The sequence below is a fragment of the Neodiprion lecontei genome, chromosome 3, assembly GCF_021901455.1.
Source record: "Neodiprion lecontei isolate iyNeoLeco1 chromosome 3, iyNeoLeco1.1, whole genome shotgun sequence".
Classification (NCBI taxonomy): Eukaryota; Metazoa; Arthropoda; class Insecta; order Hymenoptera; family Diprionidae; genus Neodiprion; species Neodiprion lecontei.
Window position 1 is genome coordinate 17,324,587 of NC_060262.1, and position 20,800 is coordinate 17,345,386.

Consider the following 20,800-nt stretch of genomic DNA (forward strand, 5'->3'; position numbering starts at 1 on the left):
CGGAATATTTACATTTTCTTTCATCTACGGATATGAACCGAAATTTGTAACGTTTTTATAAAATTTAATTCCGTGACGTTTCATTCGAAATAGAATTAATTATAAACGTAAAGCAGATGAAACGTGTGCATTATAAATACATCGGATTCGTTTCCTATAAATTCACTGTAACACATTCTTATCGCATATTGGCATGGTTAGATATTGAAAGTAATAGCATTACCCCGATATGATTGATCATGATCAATAAATGGGAATACTGAATTGACTACTGGAAAAAATCTGTTTCAGAAACTTCGTAGTAAATTATAGTCTTCTCCATAAAATGAGACATGGCAGATTAAAATTGATCAAATCTACTTGATTTTTAACCGTTTTGAAGCGAGTTTTTAAATTAAGTTTCAATATCTAAGACTTTATTCGTAATTTCAATATTTTTTATTTCCATGTTTTTAAAGAGATTTTTGTAGCTTATCAACATACGTAATGATTTGATAAATACTCGACGCGCGAATATGTCGAATGAAATTAATAAAAAGTATCGATTCTTGGATGACCGACTCTCTTGACATCATTTTTAAAGTTATCAAAAAAAAAAAAAAAAACACACACGGTCCTCAATTATTACTGCGAAAATAAAATCAGGAAAAACCTTTTTTCCGCTCTTCAAAGACGGGTTTCCCCCTCAACAAACTAGTCGATAACCTAGAATAAGGCTATCCCGCGAGGTTCACATACTGCAACATGTACAGGGTGGGCCAAAAAAACGGGACAATTTAAAACGTGAATAAAATAAAAACGCGTTACCCGACTTTTAAAAACTTTTTTTGCATGAAATTAGTAGAATAAACCTTTCGTTTCGTCTTTGAAAATCTCAATAATCTTCATTTGTTGCTAAGATAAATGCTTTTGAGAAACGGATCTTGAAAAAGTTGCTGGGAAGATGAAAAAAATTAATGAAAAAAGTTCAACATAATTTCCATATTAAATTATGATTTGGAGACGGATTTATTTTGGTTCAATTAATGATAAAAAGCTTACAACAATGTGTGTTTCTTCTTATTCTTATCTTTCGTATTTCAAAATTTCCGTGCATTGAAGAGTAAGAACAAACTAGAATAAACGTAATTCGCCAATATTAAAAAAGTCTGACTTTACGCCGTCTCGAAAAATCTCGCAAATGTTCATTTTATCTACCTAGTTTTCGATCGTTCCTGATTGAATTCTGATTGAATTCTAATTAACTGTTAGTTAAATCAACTTTGGTCAAGCTCTCGACATCATTTACGTCCGACTTTTTTGATAATGTACCAAAAATGGAACTTGAACCTCAAACCGCGCGTTTTGACTGTAGTGTAACAAGAATCGTTTCATGTCATATGAAAAGAATCTAGGAGAATTACTGTAATACCAGTGTTAAGCTTTGAATCACAAATTAAGGTGAATATTAAGTTGAACATTCTTTAATATTAATTTTCTTCATCCTCCTAGTGACTTTTCCAAAACCCGGTTTCTAAAACTATGTATCTTAGCAAGGAATACAGACTTTTCACATTTTCAATTGCAAAATGAAAGACTTAGGTATGCGTCTAATATCAAGCAAAAACAGTTTCTAAAAATCAGTCGACGGGTTTGGATTTCATTCATATTTTAAAGTGATTCGGTTTTTTTTTTGCCTACCCTGTATATTCATAATACGTTCGATGGGATACTGCAACGAGGATTGTGGCGAACAGCAAGAAGAAGTTCTGACAATGAGATAGAAACCCGTGAGAACAATTCAAGTCAGACGCGCTAATTCGAATTGTATTAAATTACACGAACGCAATCTGCCGTTGAGGAATGCATGTTCGTATCAACGTTCGTCTACCTTCTAACGTGTGTAAAACCACCTGTTCAGAATCTGGAGCTACAAGTAGTACAAGGAGAAGTACACGAGTACAAAGAGAAGAAAACAAAAAGCAAGATTGGCCATAATCAAGGCCGCGGATAACGCGTACATCGGGATTATTAAGGGGATGCCTTGGTCGATTCTGACGTTGACGTATAAATCTTCAAATACAGAAGTTCAGGTATCTCAAACGTGAAAAATACCTTAACAGCCCCATTCTGTACGCAATTCTGAACAAAAAAACTCCAACGCATTTTAATTTGGCGTAGAAATAAAGAAACGGCACGAATTCTTCAAATTTACCATTTCGATTTCGTAGAATCCATACCATTTCTTCATTTCTGCCTGAAATACAAATGCATCGGAGTGTTTTTGTTCAGAATTGTGTTGTAACAGAACGAGGTGGTTATGCCCTTTTTGCGTTTGAGATACGTGAACTTGGATAAGTCGAGATACATACGACAAAGTCGAAAACGACTAGGACACCCCCTTAATGTTCCGAATAGTTTTTTTCGTTTCTGTTCTTAGCCGGCAATGTGATGATAATTCCAGGCATGGATCCTACGGCGGTGAGGTTCCGTTCGAGGCTTAGTTGCGAGCGTACGAAATACGTATTTGTGCCTACGCATACGTTGCAGGTACACGTACAAGTGCAAAGTTACGAGCCTCGTTCCGCAGTAGGTCAGGCTGTGGACGCATCGAGGTCAGTCGAGGGCAAATACGCAGCGGGTCAACGGTGACCGAACCGGCACGGACCCGAACGTCTCTGACGCTGTTCGTGATTCAAATTTAACTGTAAAATCCCTGTATAAACTGCATTGGCAATGAAGATATACAACGCACGGTCGGTATGCAGGGCGAATTCACTGCAAGTACCTCGGTTTTGATATAAAAATTGTTTCGTTTCCCCGATTTGGTAAGCGCATCGCGTAGATAATAGTCAAGTTTTTCGTTAATAGATAAGAATTGTAAAAGTCGTTATACTTATTAGGTGTTACAGTTCCGTTTTGAGGTCACTGACATTATTGAATGATATTTAAATTACTAACATCTCCGAAAATTTTCGACCTATCGAGAAAGAAAGGAAAGTTTGAAATGGAATAGCATGGTAATTCTGTCAAAATATACAATAAAAGATTTTTCAGATCGATAACGAACTCCGAGTTAGTTGTGTTGCCAATTTTAACCAGGTACATATTTGTGGTAAGTACGAAGTTATATTCAACGGTGCTTCTGTTGGACGATCATTTTCCGCCGCACAGCATCGCGATTTCGCGGCCCAATACTTAATGGGGTCACATTTCTTTATGCAATTTATACATAACTACATCAAATATTTCACGTACACTTATTTGCGAAATTTTCCCTCATGTATTGCGTTATACGTCAGCGTACGATTGTCTGTATGTTTGATATGCAAGACGAGACAGTTCCGAGAGCTATAAATATAACGGATGGTAGACAACAAACCTATTATTTGTAGTTATACCTACTGAGATTAGTAGTTTAGACTTTCTCTTATTCAGATTGCGCAGAAAGCTGCCAAAGATCCTTCGGAAGAGGTTTTTCTACGAATCGTTGTTACATCCATCGCATCATCGAGTATAACTTTCCCACTATTCCAAGCAAATTTTCATGTTCAAATGGTCCAGTCAAATACGTCTATATACAATGTATAGCTCCTAACATTGAAGGTTAATTTTTTGTGTATAGCACATTTAGGAACATGGTTGGAAAACGTGCATTTTGGGACTTCCCGGACAGGGCGAGGTTGAAGAAAAGGTCGTAGTGAAGAATCAAGGAAAAATAAGTAATATTATTAAGGTTTTAGGTCACTGTAGAATTTTCGAAAAATCGATTTTTTTTTTGGTCTAATGGCCCTCTAGGCCCTCAAAAACGATGTCCCAAAAGATTATGTCGGGGAAAAATCTCTAAGTACTCGGTTTTCGAATTTAGTACAAGGCCGTCTGTTCCGCAGCGAGCTAAAGGGAAGGTACTTTAGGGGACTAGAGTAGGTATACGGCAGATGTTATTGAAATCATTTATTTACTAACTAGTCTAGACAAGTTTGCACTTGTCGAACGTCTCTTTCAGTTAGTTAAGCACAGCCAAGCATTTGAGAAGGACGCTAGTCGACAAACACTCGTTTTCTCGTTCTTATACTACTCAAAACTTCAAACGCGTTTTTCTCAAAACAGCATTTTTTAAATTTGCATTCAAAATCACGGCCACAATTTTTATCCGATTAACTTCAAATTTTGACACATTCTTTGTAATTACATTTCACATAGAAGTACCTAGAGGTTTTTTGATTAATTAAAAACTTGTCATTTTCTGAGTAATTTTATACGAAATTTTTCGAAAAAAATGAAGGTGTCAAGTTCAAATGCGCGCCATTTTTGAAAAAATCAATATTTTCAAAAAATCCTACGTACTTCTCTACATATTTAGATGTAAAATAACGAAAATTTTTTTATTTTGTTTGAGGTCCAAAATTACGGACGTAATTTTGCATGCAGCGGAGCATAAAAAAAAATGCGCCACCGGAAACGCGCTGTGGGCGGCAATCTTCATTTTGAAAGAATTAAAAAAAATTTAGTTTGATACTTAAAGAACTTTATTTGATACTTTTATGAATAAACTTTTTTTTTGTGTAAAAAAAAAAAAAATTTCGAATATACACATGATTTTATGCCTTCTACTGTGGCCATACCCCTTAAGTGAAGTGGGTCAGGTTGATGTACCCATCGCTTGCGAGAATCCGGGTTCAAGCGGCTAAGCCAGTTGTAAATCGGGAGCTTAGGATACTGGGTAAAGATACGGTTTCAGCGCTCTTTTTTCGTGTACAACATCAATTATTAGATACTCTATTTGAAAAAAATAAAATGATAGGTACACGAATCTAATAAACACTTGATAAATACATATCCAAGAAGATGAAACATTGAACTGTAATAAGTAAAAATTTACGTGTGGCGAATGTACATATTTTGTACAGGTTCGTATCGACAGAGCTGGAAATAATGAGTTTTCTCCGTCAGTTAATTTTTGGGTTTCCCTCTCACACTGGACGAAATCTAGTTTAAAAAATTAATTTAGCTTGCAATATTTTTATTAAACTTACAATTAGCATTGGCTATTCTGCAGTTTAAATTTCTAATTCACATGGATCCTCGGCAGTCTATCGGAATTCTGCTGTTTGGTTACAGTCAGGAAGTAAGAGAGAAGGAAACGAAACTCAAGCCTGCGTGCCAGCAAAAATTGCGCCAGTTTTTGGTGTAGAGTTGGTAGTACCGATTTCCTCTACTCGCCGCGTTCCTGTTCTTCGGTCGTTCGAAATATGTAAACCAGGCAGCTGTCAACACTTGGTCAACACCTAATGATCGTAATATTTGAACGACCAAAGAACACAGACGCAATGAGTGGCAAAAGTCGTTACTACTAACTCTGCGCTGAAATCTGGCCCAACTTTGTATTCAGGAGTAACTGATATATTATTTTCGCAGGTATTCGCATATGTAGGAAAATGAATAATGAAGTTATATTTAATGGAGAAGGCCTTATTCCGTATACTACTCACGAGCGTATCTAACCATATAAATACGGCTGCCAAATAAAACTAATTAAAAGAATCAGTATCTCGAAAAATCATAATAAATCGATATTGCCGTTCATAGGGTACATAGTGTATACTCCCTACCAAAACATACAAAATTTTCAGAAAAGTCGAAACTGAGCTTTTTCAAAAAAACAACTTTTTTTTCAAATTGCTATATTTTTTGCAATTTTACAATTTTTTTCGAATTTTGGTATCTGATTCGACGGAGTGTGAGATTCTACGTATTTCAAAAAAATAACTTTCAGAAACGCTCGAAAACGCTTTCAGTGGCACCTTCATTGCTTCTCAAATCAAACTTCCCTTTGCTGGTGTTGAAAAAAATGACGTGTGTACCCGTGCGGATGAGCGATGTGATCAGCGATTTGTGCCGCCAACTTCACACTCGTATTCGTATGAACGCAGCGCTAGCCTTCAGCTCACACTAAAAACTTCACTCTCTCCGGAAATCGCATACACACCCTTGTGATAGTATTCGGAATATTAATGCATTTTTTCCAATTCTTCGATGAAAGAGCAATAGCCCGTCGAAATTTGAACAAATTCCATTCATCACTTTATTATTAACAACGAAAAATCACAATCAGCCAATTCGGTCGATCAAGAAGGAGTAACATCCGCATCCTTAAAACTCCACTTACCATGAGGCACAAATTTTCCCTCTTCGGAATCATGTCACAGTTACCACACACAATAATATTTCATCTTTCAATTACAAGCTTAAACATTTGATTTGTGTTTTATTTCCGCAAGGTCTTCGTACACAGTGTCTTTAATCAAAGCTTTTTCTATAAACATCGAATCCATAATATTTAGAGCTTTATCCAATGTACATACTCTTATTGTAATATATATATATATATATATATATATATATTTATAGGTAGGTATTCTACAGGGTGCGCAACGATCCGTAATTCTAAAGACCCCAGCAGTAGTAGTCCACACAAGAAAACATGTAGAAACAGAAATTACTGAACGCCAGATATTTACGGATTTTACTGGATGCAGTGCATATTTACACTAGTCAACGACCGTGTGGATAACAATAGCATCACTTTCATAATTGCAATTTTGAATTAGAAAATTTGTCCAATTACTGATATATCAAGATACAAGTTGAAATAATGAATGAAACTATTTGAGATGTGAAGCTTTGTATCGCTTACATACATTTTCCGCTGGTAGATGTATATAAATTTACATTTAATATACATGTATGGAGGTATTCGTATATCAATAATTATCATTGTATGTATATGTTATTATATTAACCTTTTAACGGCAGGGAAATATCAGTTCAAATCGATCTTTTATTAGACGTGAAATTTATAAATAAGTTAAATGAATTTCGTATGTGGAGTCCTCAGCCTGACTGCTGGTCGGTACATCGACCAGTCCCACTGTTAACAGGTTAATCTCAATAATACTTATCTACAATCGAATATTCTACATTCAACATTGATATTTGCTATATAACACAAAGTAAACCTAAAATTATCTCGTATCATACATTTTAACAACAATTTTTTGTTGTTAGATAGAAAAATATGTGCACCACTATTTTTAGTGTTCGTTTTTTTTTTAGTTTGATATCTTTGCTTTAGATGGTTTGATAAACACAATATGATGCCCCGATCTGTATTCATACCCTTCAAGCAAATCAAATCGGTGACAGTTCTTGTACGAATACGAGTGAAGTATTCAACATTTCGTAAAACCGTGTATACTTCCTATGTCTAATCGTGGCAAACACAAAGATTTCTACTGGTCTAAAATTGTATATTTAATTATGAAAGGTGCTTTGAATTCATGCTTTTTCTAACATTCGAGTTTGCAACAAATATATTTTCAATGAAATTTTTAATATTGGAATAATATAAAATCAACTATATTATTATCTCGATTAAGATTTTTTAATGTTACTTACGATTAGCATACACCTCTTGTTACCGTAATTAGTGTGTGTTTTAAATATACTTGGTGTCATAGAGTAATTCGTAATGTTCCCAACTAATTGATGGATATATATACACACACACATATATATATGTGTGTATATATATATATATTTATGTATGTATATATATATATATATATACACCAAATTTTTGAATCGACAACTTTAAAATCGCTTCTATTATCCTAAATAGGTACTAATATAACACCACATTTAACATAATTAAGAGTGATTCTTAAATTTTGAGTTTTTCTGTGGAATAATATGTTCTTCCACTTTTCTGGAACATACCTTGAATTTTTCAGCGCAAAGAACGAAATGCAACAAAGTTTTCTATTATTTTATGTAGCAGAAAGATTAAAATGGAAAATAAAAGAATTCTAAATATAACTAAAGATTTATATTCAACGTAAAACTAAAAAACAACACACAACGATTTTTTCATCTACAAATTATACATTTTTGGCCTATACTAAAGCAGTCTATAAGCCCTTGTCATGTTCACGGCATTATTTATGTATTTATGACATATTCATATTAACCTATTTGTAAGGCGTGTTCCACCAACTCAGCTACTTTTTGTTCATCCTCTCAGATCTGTTCCATAATTGGTTATATAGTAGTACTATTTAAAGGTACTCTCTGTGAATACTTTTAGCTTTTTTACTTTCCACGTTTCGGAAATGGTTTTGTTTTGCAAACCTGTACATTATGGAAGATTGAAGTCAGGCACAAAAAAATTTAACATGAAGTTATGTTTTTCCATGAACTATTTAATGCAACATATGTTATATTTTTGATGGCATCAAAAAGGCTATTTTCAGTGAAAAAAAATATGTGTATTTTTTTTTAAATGTGAAACCTTTGATTTTGCTATAAATTTTACAGGGTATTTGGCAGTGTATTGGGAACTTACAAAAAAATTTGCATCGTGGAACTCGACATTCTTGCTGTGTAGAACAAATATTTTCCAAAGAAAGGTGCATTAAGGTACATCTAAGTTTCTGTTTTCCATGTACTATTTTACAATACATGTTATATTCTGGCATGATTATAGATGACATCAAAAATATAACATATGTATAACATATGCCATATAACACAAAAATAAAGAAATTAACACATCAGAAAAAATTCACAGAGTGCCTTTAAGTAGTACTACTTTATAACCAATTATGGAACAAATCCGGGAGGACTAAAAAAAAAAGTGGCTCGGTTGATCGAGAATGCCTCTTATATATGATATATACTAATACATGGGCCATCCAGATGAGAATAAACGATGTTTAACCCAAGCCGCCACCGAATCGTTTGTTCATTTTTTTTTACCACAATTCGGTCACACGAAAAAAAAACTGTCCGATTGTTTTTATATATATAATACATACAAGTATTTAATCTGCACGACGTATATCTACACCCGTTCCGATGAGCATTGAGGATTATTATAATATCGATTTTTATCTTGACGGTCAATAAATGTCTGAATCTGAGCACTATATGATACATGTGTCATGTATACACATAAACGTTAATTGTAATAGATTGCGTATCATTTTTTGATAATTCTAGGACAATAATCAGAGCTATCCTAACTAGTGCATATCTACCTATTCTCCTTTTTTAAATTAATATTATTCCGTTATATGCAACAGATTAATAGATCAATGTAGATATTACATATTCATATTCATTAAGATAACAGAACTGTAATTTCAGATTTCTTCTTACATTATGCTATTATTGAAGAGAATCATTCGGAAGGCTATTTTACATTTCACTAAATAACAGTTTTTGAACTATACTTCGCAACTTATGAAACCAATTGTGGTTTCTTTTTACACATACATGTTCACGTTATCCTGACCAATGACAACTTATATAGAAGCAATAATTATAAGTAAATCCATCTTTTTGATTTACTGTTTATTCTTAGTCGCTATTAGTACACTGAGATCAGTACCTAAAATATAATTGTTTCAAATATGAGTAATTTGTACAAACTACCTACTAATTTCAAAAATACTTTTTGCTAAAATCTGTTTCCATCCAAAAACATCCGTTCAAATTTGGAATGTCAACTTCCGATACAAACTCTGCAAATATTGCCTGACACTATGACAATTACAGGCAATAATATGAAATTGGGTCTTCATTTCTCACAATGATCAAAGCAGCACGTTTTGATATATTCTGAAGTTGAATATTAATTGAGACGAGATGATTCAGCCACTGTATTAATATTGGAAATTCAGAATAATCTCATACGGAAGTTTAAGTATACTTTCAATGACAGTATAATCAAGTTAAAGATAGTTGCAATTCGTCTAGTTACACAACTTTAAAAATAATTACAAGTAGTGATGGAAATAGTTAAATTTATGTAAGACTTTTGCCAACTTTTTTCCTGAAAATTACCGGGGAAATTTTACTATTCGGTTGACCTTAAACGCAAACCTATGTTAAGTTGGACTTTGCGTTTTTTCCTCGTCAACCTCCTTGTGCTATAAATACGCAGTATGTTTACTACTGTGCTCAAGCGCAGCGAGTACGTCTTGTTTTTGTCTGACGTACAATCGCCCTTTCTTCCAAGGATTTTGTAGTTGTAATGGCTTGAAGTCATCCCGCAAGCAACGTTCTCTTGCACCAATTACAGCGACTAAACAAAAATTTGGTAACTCATCTGCAGTGTAAATCGGACCTGCTTGATCCTTCAAGACTACAGCAACATTCAATTGCGTCACAACCAAATCGACGACCTCTCGAGCTGTCGTTCGGGGTGTAACATGAAGTTTTAAACTCGTTCCCGAAGCTAAGCCTGTTTCGTACGCTGCATATACCTACAAAAGTACGTAAGACTAAAATCAAAATTCGCCCGTGACAATAACGTAATGCTTATTTAATGGCGACAAAGCCCACTGCACATTTCATAGCCGGTTGTACATATTATAATTAAAACACGTAAAAATAAAAATAAATAACCCACTAAATCTATGCAAAGAAAGTCGCCATACTGCAAATGTTCGTGTGTTAAATCATAAGATGTTTTTAAGAATTCAGCTTGTCATTCATGATATAATTTACCTTATAAATTCGATAAAATATAGAAAAAATCACATCATACATTACGAAAGCATGAATCATCAGGTATACTAGACCAAAATTCATGTAGTTGATTTACATGATTTTTGATCTAGTAACATGTGTCTAATGATTCGTGTAATTTATCATGTGATTTCTTATATATTTTATCGAACTCACAAAATAAATCATGTAATAAATGCACGCTGAATTCTTTCAAACCATTTCACGATTTAACGCATGAACAGTTTTAGTAGGGCAGTAGTCCAGAAGTGGAGAATTTCGTTCGATTTGACAGACCTTATTGCCGTTGTTTTTTTTTCTTTTTATTTTCAGTAACATTCCAAATTTCAAGTAGTTTAAATCATAGAAACTTAATATGTGAAAAATAAGTACTACCAAAAAAACATCAACTCTGCACTTGAGAGATGTCAAATTTTTGAAGATTTTCTTGGTATATTTGAAGAAATTTTTTTCGCATGGTTATTTACAGAAACTTGAATTTCAGGTAAAAATGCATCTAATTTTGGAGTTGGGTCATAAAAAATAAAATAAATGAGATCAAAAGTGAAGTCAATTAATTCAATGGCATTGATCAACATTTTTTCTGCCATTAGTGATTATTGTTAGTGTTGATAAATTATGTAATATGCTCTTTCAGGATTTGAGTTATGTGATTTTTTTTTTTTGTTTTGATCACTTTGATTTGAACTAATTGCAGAATATTTCAACTAGGTAGACAGAGCTAGTTATAATTCATCTTCATTATATCGTGTATATGTAAAATGGAACAGTTGGAGAGACCATTAGATGAAAATGTTGTGCTGAAAGATGCAGTGAGATTGATATTGTGGTTGTAAGCTGTTCATGCTGTACAATTTGTGAATTTTGATTCGTGTATAGCTGCTTTTTTTTCAAGCAAAGCAAAATTTGAATGCAAGGCTTACTTATACCGAGGTTACGTTAGGAGACTGAGTGTAGAGCTGGTTATATTTTCAGTACATACGTCAAACTCGAGTCTCCTACAAGAAAAATATTAGTAGGTACAATTTTATCTCTAATATAGTTTTATATATACAAATAAACAATGCAGGTATGGAATCTCTAAGAAAAAATAAAAATACAAGCTTTTGAAGTCGATGAGCGGTATTTTACCACAGCATTTTTCACAGCGTGTCTCACTTGTGTGAAAGCTGCTCTTTGCATTTTTATTCAGTTATGCCATAGTAATAAATAAAGCAATCATTCGCTGCTAAATGGTACCAATTTTGACATAATTTAAGATATCGTACCTGTAAAATTCCAGGAAGAGGTGCTGGCATCATTATGGCTTCATCTTTTTCTTCATTCAGCTGACTATCCATTACAGAACTAGCAATTGCAGCAACACTCGCCGTTGGTTTTGACATTTTCGACTTTGCATGACTCGGTTTAAGGCTGACGCTTGAGATGGGAGTGGAAAACTCATCGCTGCTCAACGAGTGCAGACTATCTGAATTAGTATTGCTCACACTCAACATGCTCGTCGTGTTGGTCATCGCTGTTGAGACACTAAGCAAGGATCCTCCATAAATAATTGGCTTTATACTCAACAGTGGACTTGTACTGGCAGATGCAGAAGTTATTGTAGCCGATCTGTTTCTTGGGCTGTGTTTGTAGTGGGTCAGAAGTAGCGTATCTTCGGACTTTGAAGGAGGTAATCTCGAGTTCTGTACTGGGATCAAATTGTTTTTTGTTGAGCTGATTGCAGAGGTTTTTACCATTTCACTACCAGCTGACATTGTCGAACAGTTACTGCCCTTACGGATGTATTGACCGCTCGGCAGCTGCTGTTCACTTTTACTAAATTCTGTGGTCAGCAGATTTGACGTTGAGTTCGTTATGTTCGGGCCAGGCCAGCTCCCACGACCGGGACTGGATTTCACTAGCTTAGGATCTCGCGGAGGAAGCTGCAGAAGACTTCGCTTCAGGCTGTTACTATTTTTATTGCGATCTAGGTTTAGCAGATGTCTCATCGAGATCCCAGAAATTTGACCAGCAATCTGAAATTATGGAAATGAATGTGTTTCGCGTGTCAGAATGAATTCAAGAAAAACACAGATACATCTGTGATTACAATTATGATGTTGCGAAATATGGGATATTCCACGTGTAATCAATCTGACTAAAGCCCTGACCTCCTCAAAACTGGTTCAAATCTTGTGAAATGTTTTTGTTATGTGATCAGAATATCTTAGATTTTTTTAGATTTTTATGGCATGATGTTTGAACGTGAGCAATCCAAAGAATATATGCGACTATCTTCGATATTGTTTGAGTTTCAATGAAGTATAACTTGAAAACTAAAGATCAGATAAAAAAAGTTATCAGCACAGAGATGTCGGTTTCAAGTAAATTTTCAATCTGTAATATTTCAAAAATTCTGGAAGGATCCAAAGTTGATAAAAAATTGAAAAAAATTTAGTTCTTCCATGATTTCACGAAAACCGTGCTTTTTCCGGTTCAAAATTTCAGAGCATACATATGTGTTGATTTAGAAAATATGTGTAGTAATTTGATCATGGGCCCAGAGTTAGTTTCAAAGCTATAAATTAAGTTTTATGGCATTTTTCTATGGCTAACATTATAAATATCATAACACATAAAAATAAAAGTATACGAGATTATAAATTAATGTCTACACTCTACAGCTATGTGTGATACGAGTCGATAACAATGTGACGTGACATGACAGTTTTTACAAAAATGACTCTTTTGACTTTCCAGAACCTTGACGACCTCCATATTTTTTTGAACATTGTGACATAAAACTTCAGTTACTATTGAAAGTTTTTCGACATTAACTTTTAATCTTCATGATTTATAGTTTTCGAGTTATACTTGATCGAGTTTTGGATATTGTTTTTCCGCACACATTTTATCAGCGACTTATGTTAAAATTTCTAAGAATCTTCGCATACGGAGAAGTAGTTTTACAATTAGGGATAAATAAGTAAATAAAAGAAGGACCAAAATGAAGCAAAACTCACGTTTTGTTGTGACGAACCTCTGTCTCTTGCAAACGAAATAACATCAATGAGCCATCTGGCTCCTTTCCATACAATATTAACTTGCGATTGTAGATCCTGTAATTTGATTAATTTGTCCTTAGCCACACTCAACTCGGAAGAGCTGAAAGCTTCCCTATGATTATGCTGCGCCAAAGCAGTGTCAAGTTCTAGGATGCAGCTCAATCTTGAGTATCTGTTTATCACATCTTTTTGATAGGTAATTAGGTGCACCATTTCAAATACTTGGATAGGTAAAGATAGCAGATCTCCTCTCTTCAAAAGAATTTCTCTTGTCCCAGGTACAGAGCATGCAGTTTCCGCCGGCGGAACTGTTATCAGGAACGACACGTCCGATGTTAAGTCTATCACTTCAGCATCGTACAATCGATGATTCAGAGAATCTTCAACATTTATTTCCATATATCCAAACAGTCGTCTCGCCGTCGCAGAAACCAAATCCACGAATAGTTTTTGTTGTTCAGTCCCTTGGGTTTCGTTCGCTGCGTTCTCCTTTTCTTCGGTATCTTCAATGGCGGATTGCTCACTCGGCTGAATCCTGGTCATTTGTTTCAAGTAGTCCCATTCTTCCCTGCGGATAAAATTTTTGTGATACTATAGCAAAATTTTTTTTTATCATCTGAGCCATAATCTTTTTACAACAACTGTAATGTACGCATTGGACTTTGGGTGTTTCAGTTTCAGTGAAAATCTCCTATGTAGATAGGTAATAATGAAGTTTTGCCTGTTCAAGTTCTTAGTAATGTCGTTCACGGGATTATTCTAAGTTAAAATTGGTTCAAAATTTTTCTGCATGTAACGAATTTGTTTGTACCAAAAGTGATTGATCGTGATTAATTCTAACTATACTTACGCAGAGACATGAGGGTTGTCACGTATCTTGCAGTGAGGTAATACATTTGGAGTCTTGGATGGTACAACAACCTGAATCAAGTCAACGCTGCTCTGCATTTTTAGATATCCTAGGTACAAGCCTTTGGATAGCTTGATGCTGCTGACCTGATGATAGGTCATCTGATCCTGGATGCTGGCCATAAGAATATCAGCAACACTGCTATCTTCGTGGGTGATCAGTTTTTTAGTAACTTTGCTAAGCGGCAGCCAACGGCTATTCAAAACAGACACCAGCTTTGGCGATTTAACGTAATTTATAGTGGACAGAACCATGGTTCCTTGCACGTCTCTTATTGGTTTATGGTACAACTGACCCAAGTCTTGTATACAAAGAGCTGCCTGAAAAAAATTCCGTAGTTAGATAGGAATCATTACCACTCCGGCTTTATACGCACATGCATAAGAGTGCACAAATCATTGTTAATGAGTTAAAATTATCAATGATGACGTTCATTTGGATCTCATGGGTGAAGATTGACCTATCACTTCAGGAATTCAAAGTACCTTTCACGAGTATACTTCCTTTTTTTTTTATTGGATCTTCAAATCCATTTCTTTTCCTGTACCAATTAGTGGTGTTTTGAAATTTTTTTGAACATTGAGGTAATAAACAGATACATTCGACACATATTTTCATTGCAAAAAACCTTTGGTTTTTCCAATTAAAATATAGCCAACTACGTGTTGATCCAAGCAAGCGTATAAAAACATGTTTCATTCATACAAATCCATTTTTTTTCGTATGTATTCTATGAAAGATTTTTTTGTATATTTTTTGTCGGATTCCAGGGTCATTATTTTATGAAAAGACTCTATCTTCGTACTGGATTTAAATACGATTTAAATGCTGAGCTATAATACAACTGGAGCTATCACTACATGGCTTTCAGCCGAGAAAGATGGCTCGGAGGTGAAGTACTGTCTCTTTCGCACTGTACAGTCTTTCTAAACACTTGTGCACCCCTTTCGCACGTGTTTCCTTTTATAAATCAGTAGCATTACATTTTAGCTTAGACTGTCCCACGCATGAGCAGTATCCGGTAGAAAGAGACAGCACTTTACCTCCGAGCTATCTCTCTCAGCTGAAAACCCACCACCGCAGTGATATTTCCAGTTGTATTATAGTTAAGTGGATCTCAAGCACTGTCAATATCGACAACGATTTTGAGCAAATTGGCAATGAAAACTGCCACCGCGGGTAGGGTAGCGCTACTTGTGCGACATCAGCACGGTCATTACATACAGGCCTTGAAACTCATTGAAATTTGCGTGGTGGGGGAAATACGCTTACGCTGCAGTTTTTGTTTTTCGACGCTGCCGCTAGTTCGCACTGTCGTAAGGTAATGTTCGCAAACATAACCTCTAAATTTCCCAAATTTTCCAAATGTACGTAAAAATGTTTGCAAGTATATCACTTAATACTTACCTCGAGAATTTTAGAAACAATATGATTTAATGGAGAATCTTTGTTGATACTGCCCTGCAATTTTTCTATCTTTTTCCCAAACAACCTTACTCTACCGTCCCGCCTCTAGCGGCCCCAACGGGAATTAAATGCTATTTCTTAAGCGTTCAGCCCCCACCACTAGAGTTTCCAGACCTGTATGTAAGACCGTGGATAGCAATATGACTAGCACGGACTATTCGCGGATTCTTATCATGCCATCATTGCTATTCGTTTGCGGATGACCCAGTAGTGTCGTATTGCAATTTCAAACTCCGAATAGTGTAGATAATATAATACTTGCTCTTCTAATGTTGTACTTAATTATCACACTAAAGCTACAAATACAATGGGTACTAAAATGATAGGTACAATACTAAATGTATAATAATACTGAATCACAATATTGATGCAATAAGTATCATTAGCTGCACAATTTTCCCGATACTGACAGCGTTTCAGATGGTATTTAATTTTTTAACAGTTTAATCCTGTAGCGATCTAATTCCGGAAATAGTTGTCTTTAATCGAGAATACCTATTTTTCCGCTTAATTGAATCGACGTGCATAATTTTGGAATATTTTTTGTAAAAGGCTGATGTTGTTCCAATGAGAACGTACAATGAAGAAAACTTCTCAACAAATAGCAGAGGACCGGCAAAATTGGTCGAACTGCGATGTCCAATCTGGAAAAATTTGTGTCGTTGGTGCATGAAAACGGGTGGATTGAAAAATCTATAAAAATATCAAAGTATACTGTCATAAAGTACTGCGTATTCCTTACGTTACAGATCAATCAGTGACCATGAGGTCCAAACGCACATTATAATTTAGAATTTTGACACGATATCGAAGTTAGCATGGTGACCAATGACTTACTTGCATTTGAGCAGCAGCCTGGAGCAATTTGATCCTAAAATGAATGGTTGAACTGCTATGACTTTTTTCCATGTCTTGTCTCAAAGATTTGACATCGTCCCAAGTACAAGCGACTTTCATGAGCCAGTGAAAATCGTTGTAAATACAGCTGGGATAGGTTTCGTCGATTTCGATAACCGGCAAGAAGTCCTCATTGGTGACTAGCACCTTATCTTCATGATACAACAAACACGCCAAGTAAACGCCCCTTCTCAAATTTTTCTGAAACTTACTCGTAGCTGTAAACAGTTGTTTGATAGTCGTCTTTTTCCTGTGATTTCTTCGCTGTACGGCCGGTGTTTCCTGCGTGTATTCTGGTCGCCTGATATCCGTAAATAACGTATCCAATTGCTGAAGGCGACCAGCGAAACGCGGCAAGCGGCCATCAATGTCTCTCCAGCCTAAAATAAATTAAGTTTTTCAAAAATCCAGTTATTCGTTCACGGGGTGAGAAGTGTTAGTATTTAGCAAACAGCCATCGTAATCGGTACTCACTACTTGGGGTAACGTGGGCAGGGGTGGACGGTCTAAACCTGCTGTAACCTTTCAGATTACCCGCGGCAGCTCTGAAATAGTATCTTTGCCCTTGCGTGAGATCGTCGACTCTGCACTCCCGTTGCTTCATGTCCAAAACTTCCCTGTCTCCGCATATGATGGAAAAATCTTCCCTGACGCTCCACTGTACCTTGAATTTAGTACAGATTGGAGAATCGTGAGAATCCGGCTCCTGAAATCTCACCGTTACGGAAGTTGTTCCGGTAACATCAACTGCCACCAGAAACGGCATATCTGGCGGACCTGAAATGCAAAATCGATCATTGAGATTGAATTTGCGTACTTTTTTGATGAAAGTAAACAAAGCGGTGATCATCTTACGGGCTTGATCAAATCCTAGCAACATTTTTCTCAATGCTCTGGCTCTCCTCTCCCACAGCGCAAGTTGCTTATCTTCGGCGTTACCTCCGCATCCTGTCAAATTATTCTGCGGTGTCGAGAAACTCGCTCTGTGACTTGGTGGCTCCAGAAGTGTAGTTCCCATACTAGTCGAACTGCCACCAAGCTCTTGGACTCTGTGCTCAGCCTCGGAAAGTAGGGATGCCAAATGACTGCCAAGCGACTCTGGCGATTTGACTAAAAATACAGAGTTCATGGTCTTACATAAATGGATGATCGATCTTTGTAAGGAAAGTCCCTACAGAAAGGCCTTTCTTTCTCTATCTCTCTACCCAAAATGGTTGCTTCATTTCGGTTGTGTACCAATTTTTCTATTATATTCTTTGGCATTAAGTAGCATGAAAGCTGGAAATGATTATACAGCCAAAATTTTGATTTATTGCCAGTGTTTGACTCGTCTATCAAGTATTTTATAAATATTTTCTTTCGTAACAGTGGCCATGTGTACAGTTGACTTCCGTTATGCTACATTACAAAGTTGTAAATCTGAGGCTGTTTTTCTTATTTTCAAAAAAGTTCGCTTTTTAAAAATTTTATTCATCTTGAGTAACCCAGTCATACTTTCAGATGAATGCCTTCTGCTTCCGGTATTAACTCAAGATCTGAATGTGCTGTAATACATGAGATTCGGGTACGTTACGTTGATGTAACCATGGATATTTAGGGCAAACCATTTGCAACGTTGAGATTATCTGAACTTCAGTTAACCGTATAAGAAAATAAAACATACGCTCATATTACGCAAAGTAGACTTTTTCAAAGTTAGTCCAAAGTTGTAAAATAGTGAGTTTTTTCCAACTTTAACCTCGTTTTAATACTTCATACCGGTGGTTCATTCTCTATTTTAAATGAACATCAGGACACAATCTGAAAAGGATAACTTCTTCCCTTTCGGAAAAAACCCTCAACTTGAGTGTAAATTCCCACCTTATTTTTTTTTTTTCAAGGGAAATTAACGTTATCTATGAGTTGGGGGTACGAATTTACATCGATGTTGCGTTTTTTCCGTGAGGATTACCTTACAAGATTTCAAATATTTATAGGTACTCTGGACACTGACAAATTTTCTTCAACAGCTTATTTACCTCAATAAGGTGAATGGTAGTAAACAGAAAATGATGCAGTTACCACCCATTTTTCATTGGGAGATTTCGTTTTTGCAAATAGAAAAATCACTTTAGTAGACAATTTGGTATGAGGCTGAGTTAAGTTTCTTTCACTGCGATGAATGACGGAGCAATTATCTATATTGCGTCTGCTATACCTGTTATAATTGACCCTGACGTGTCTTACACATTATGTTGCGTGTATAATGGAGTAAGATCGTAAGCGCCATTATACAAACGTCCGTCATTCGAAAAGTTGAAAGGTCGTCAAATTATTTTGTGCTTGTATTTACGCGAGAAACATAGAAATCAGTTCAAAAACATTCAAATTGAATAATCGATAAGTTAGAAGCAAAAGGCCGTATGTGGATGTACACGGCTTTTGGTATTCAAAGGATGACCTAAAAAAAATAGTAACGTAAGGGTGGAATATCGGGTCTGTCCATATCTGTATACAACTTCCTACTTTTAATTTCTCAACTTGATAATTCTGAGAAAATATTTTGTTCTCTTTATTTTTTTGAAGCAAATGGTAAAAAAATAGAAGTCATTAGGTATCGCATGTTTAGGCAAAACCGCGTTTTTGGGATTTCTGATCTTATTTCACTTGACACACGGATGTCTTGTGGGTTTGGTTTTTAAATATCAGTTAGTCAGGTTGTCGGTAAAATATATGAATTGTTTCCAAGGAGTAAATTATCTTCATAATGCAATGAGAAATGCAAACGTTGGTATAATGTATCGCATTTATTGTTAAACAGACATGAGTTGGCGAGCTGGGTATTAATTGCACGAGTGTGTATTATTACCGAAGTGAAACGTGGAGCTATAAACAATTGATATTCACACCACGTGGAAGGCAACTAGCAAAATATTTTAACGAGTGAGACATGCAGTGAGTTGTTATTTTCGTTCATTACTAATTAAAATGGTGATGAAACAGGATAAAATTAGCTGGGTACAGGTAAAAGAGGATTACTGTGAAGAGTTACCCTTGACATTTAATTCATGAAAATTTATCTCGCTGTTGGTGATAAATGTTGTGTTGATGTAAAGTTTTGCCAAGCAACTCGCCAGCATCATCTTGAAAACTGCGTTCGCTTGGGATCAAATTTCTTAACTATTACATTCTGGGGCGATGCCGCTCGATCAGCTCACACTCAAAATCATTGACCACTCATAATCATTTTGGTATTATGGTTATCGATTTGCTCGACGGCACTAAAAAGTTGGAGATAATGTGTTTCCAATTGAAACATAATTGATATCGTTTCATTCACTTCGTTGCTGGCTGGATAATTAAAAAATCTTTTTTTTATTGCAACAAATGATGAGCTAGGTAAGGAACGGTGTAAAAAGAATTCAACATACAAATCGCGTTTAATCAATACGATAATTATGATGTTTTATAATCGGCACTAAAGTTATGCCATAAAAACATAGCGTGTAATGAAAGATCGTTGAACTTGTTTGGCAAGGAAAACCGCTGGGATAGGTATTCCTTTTTTTGTTCGTCCTCGTTGTGTCGATTGATTGAAATCTTTTTTTCAGTTCCTTCGACCTCGACTTCGCATTCCCGTTTCATTTCCAACTCTTCTTGCAGATGTCATCAAACTCGATATTTCGCTGAACTTTCCTCTCGTTTATAGAATGCGCATAATCTTATAACCGGATAACGCGTTCCGCGGGTAAACTTTTCACTTTCGATCATTGGACATGGCGTAGGAAAAACTCGCCGTCGGTTATCACACTTTAAAAGAACTTGACAAAATATCAGAGACGCAAACGAACGTTGACATTACCGCGAGTCGAGTAACAAGTTGCCGCTGGCAACCGGGCAGAACAGGCCGAGAGCTAAGCAAAGCCAG

At 35.5% G+C, this 20,800-nt stretch overlaps 1 protein-coding gene across 5 annotated transcripts in view; it reads right to left on the reverse strand.

Moving 5' to 3' along the window:
- Window positions 1-6,230: 6,230 nt before the first annotated feature.
- LOC107219511 overlaps window positions 6,231-20,800 on the reverse strand; it is a 251,610-nt gene continuing 237,040 nt past the window's right edge. For 4 of the 5 annotated variants that reach the window (XM_046733522.1, XM_046733520.1, XM_046733521.1 and 1 more), the window contains 7 exons: window positions 17,749-18,003; window positions 17,368-17,670; window positions 16,834-17,273; window positions 14,470-14,849; window positions 13,578-14,187; window positions 11,841-12,590; window positions 6,231-10,307 (listed from right to left, as the gene is read on the reverse strand). In XM_046733522.1, coding sequence (XP_046589478.1) covers window positions 9,972-10,307; window positions 11,841-12,590; window positions 13,578-14,187; window positions 14,470-14,849; window positions 16,834-17,273; window positions 17,368-17,670; window positions 17,749-18,003 — 3,074 coding nt within the window. In that variant the 3' untranslated portion in view covers window positions 6,231-9,971. Of the gene's footprint in view, window positions 10,308-11,495; window positions 11,571-11,840; window positions 12,591-13,577; window positions 14,188-14,469; window positions 14,850-16,833; window positions 17,274-17,367; window positions 17,671-17,748; window positions 18,004-20,800 lie in introns of all 5 variants that reach the window. The other variant, XR_006903178.1, reaches the window with a different exon arrangement.